Below are 2,445 nucleotides of genomic sequence, written 5' to 3' on the forward strand. Positions count from 1 at the left end.
CAGAACCAGGCAGTTCCAGGTGGGGTGGGCAGCAGAAGGTCAAGGCTGTCCAGGGCATGGCAGGACCACATACCACTGGGCAGGAGCTCAGAGTCAGTGGACCCCTCACCTGTCAGAGAGGATCTCTTACCTATCCCCACTCTGCCCAGTGACCTGCCTGTCTCTTAGCCTCCCTGGCAAGATAAGGAGATATCCTTTGAGTAATTTTTTTTTTCAAGTTTCACTGATCTTGAGTACTAGAAAGTGATGAATAAGTCTGTGGTTTGCTATGGAGGTTCCATGTCAGATAAAGATTCTTCCGAAGCCCGCCCTCCCCTCGCTTCCCCAGGGCATGGGCACACTGAATAAAAGTCGGAGCCTGTCTCGAACACTTCAGAACGCCACGAAGGACCTGGACAAGACAGAATCCATCCTGCCAGCCCAAACATGAGCAGTCTCTCAATCTTGCATCTGCTCCTGCTCCTGCTTGCACTCCATGCCCGTCAGGCAAAGGGATTGCCTATCACAACATCGAGGACTCCATATTCTATCTTGATGAAGGAAATTATAAATGACCTAAAGAAAATAACTCCGAGTCCAGAAGTGAGTAGCTGGGATAGGGTTGGCAAGGGGCAGGGAAGGGCTGGCAGGTGCCTTGGGCCAACAGGACTCAGGAGCTTGCTCTCTCTCTGCCTTACCAGGACTCCTTGAACTCAGATGAGAAGACTTTACTGACGGTAAGCGTTCAGCCCCCATACGCGGGTGCACTTGGGTGGGTTCCCATCTACTTCCTGCCTGGTGACCTCAGGCATGTCACACCACCTTGGCTAGCCTCTGTGTTTCCATCTGTAAACAGGGTTAACAGCACCTATCTCAATGGTGTTGCTGTGAAAATTAAATGCACACTGTGCGTCAAGTTCCCAGACCAGTGTCTAGTGCTTATCGGGTGCTCAGGACATTTCCCCGGTTATGGCTGTAATAATGAAAATGATATATTTTTTTTATTACAAAATGAAAAGGCAGCTCTAGATGAACAATAATACCAGAGGCCTTAAGCTCAGTTTTCAGTGGGGCAGTTTCTGGGCTGGCAGACTAAAATTTCCCACAGGATCACGCCTGCCACCTTCCTTTTCCTAATTGAGTCATGTTTTCCAATGCCCAAAAGCACTAATCACTGTCGCTTTTAGCTATTTTTCCTAAAGTGGTTATTTCACCTTTGCTTGCATGGCAATTCTTGGGTCAAACAAGAGGTAGAATCTCTCCTGAGTTCATTGGCCATTTTTATTTCTCCTCTCTTAGTTCAGACTGCACCCCTTTCCTCACTGGGGTCTCTGTGATTGTCTTCCTGATTTCAAGGAGCCGTTAATTCAGTCATGGCCTTTTAGCTGCAAATATTTCCCTTAGGCAGCCTTTTGCCTTTTTAGAGTCTGTTTGGGGAAATACTTTTTTGCCCCCAAGTGCAAAAAGATCCACCTAGGCCCTTCATGCAGCTCACAAGAGCCACAGGCTTGGGACGTGGGTGATGTAAAGCTTGTCTGGGGGTGTGCATTCACCTCTTGGCTGGTGACCTATGGAGCAGTTCAGGGACCCACCGGGGGCAAGAAGGAGACTAGGGAGGGGCTGTCTGGGGATGTCCCCAAAAGCAGGCTTGGAAAACTGCGAGAGTGACTTCAACCCAGCCACGAGAAGGACACTCTCCAACTTTTCCCCCTTACATGTGTTCTTTGTCCCCTTAGAAAGAGAGCCTTCTGCAGGCAAACCTGAAAGTATTCATGACATTCGCCACAGATACTTTTGGAAATGATTCAAAAATCATGAAAAATCTTAAGGTATGTGAAGCTGTCAAGGGCTTGGGGATCCCTACCTTGACCCTGCCCTTCCTCTGGCAGGAGGGTAGCAGGTCTTGCTTGTTATCGAGGAGAGTCTCTGACTGTTTGCTTTGGTCTCTCCCCACAGGAATTCCAGCCAGTGCTGCCCACAGCCACATCCACGGTAAGCTGCCCCCAAAATGCCCCTGAGGTGATGCCCTGAGCCACAACCTGACCCCAGCCTGTCATCCACCTTCCAACCTGGCTCCATCTGATGATGCCTCCTTCTTTGTTTCTACACAGGAAGATCCAATTCTTATTGAGAACAACTTGGGGGATTTTCGGGTGAAATTGGAAGAATATTTGGTTATCATTAGAGACTATCTGAAGTCCAAGAACATATGGTCTTCCTAACATCTGAAGTCTGAAGCCCAGTTCCCTCTCTGAAGCCTCAGCACATCAGTGACAACAGACTGTCCTAAATTTCTTCGATGTTTCTCACATGGTCCAGACCTGGAAGAATTAATTTTCTCCTATGGAGTCAGATGAATCGTTAATTATTTAATTCGTGAAATGTGTGGCCCCCATTTGTCCTTTTGCGATTATGTTCTTATTTTTAATCTATTGAGACTTATTTATTTATGTATGTATTTATTTA

General features: G+C 47.5%; 1 protein-coding gene across 1 annotated transcript; it reads left to right on the forward strand.

Annotated features, from left to right (window-relative positions):
• The first annotated feature begins 426 nt into the window (after window positions 1-426).
• Window positions 427-2,201, forward strand: LOC129558732 (interleukin-3). The gene is made up of 5 exons (XM_055430116.1): window positions 427-582; window positions 681-716; window positions 1,716-1,808; window positions 1,936-1,971; window positions 2,091-2,201. Exons 1-5 carry the CDS (start codon window positions 427-429, stop codon window positions 2,199-2,201), a joined length of 432 nt encoding a protein of 143 aa, XP_055286091.1.
• Window positions 2,202-2,445: the final 244 nt, after the last annotated feature.

Source organism: Moschus berezovskii, chromosome 8, assembly GCF_049115385.1.
Source record: "Moschus berezovskii isolate FMDL1 chromosome 8, NW_MosBer_1.0, whole genome shotgun sequence".
Classification (NCBI taxonomy): Eukaryota; Metazoa; Chordata; class Mammalia; order Artiodactyla; family Moschidae; genus Moschus; species Moschus berezovskii.

Coding starts and splice junctions, on each gene's coding strand:
- LOC129558732 (XM_055430116.1), top strand. CDS start 427: ATGAGCAGTCTCTCAATCTTGCATCTGCTCCTGCTCCTGCTTGCACTC. Junction 717..1,715: donor ATGAGAAGACTTTACTGACG/GTAAGCGTTCAG, acceptor TTGTCCCCTTAG/AAAGAGAGCCTTCTGCAGGC. Junction 1,809..1,935: donor AAATCATGAAAAATCTTAAG/GTATGTGAAGCT, acceptor CTCTCCCCACAG/GAATTCCAGCCAGTGCTGCC.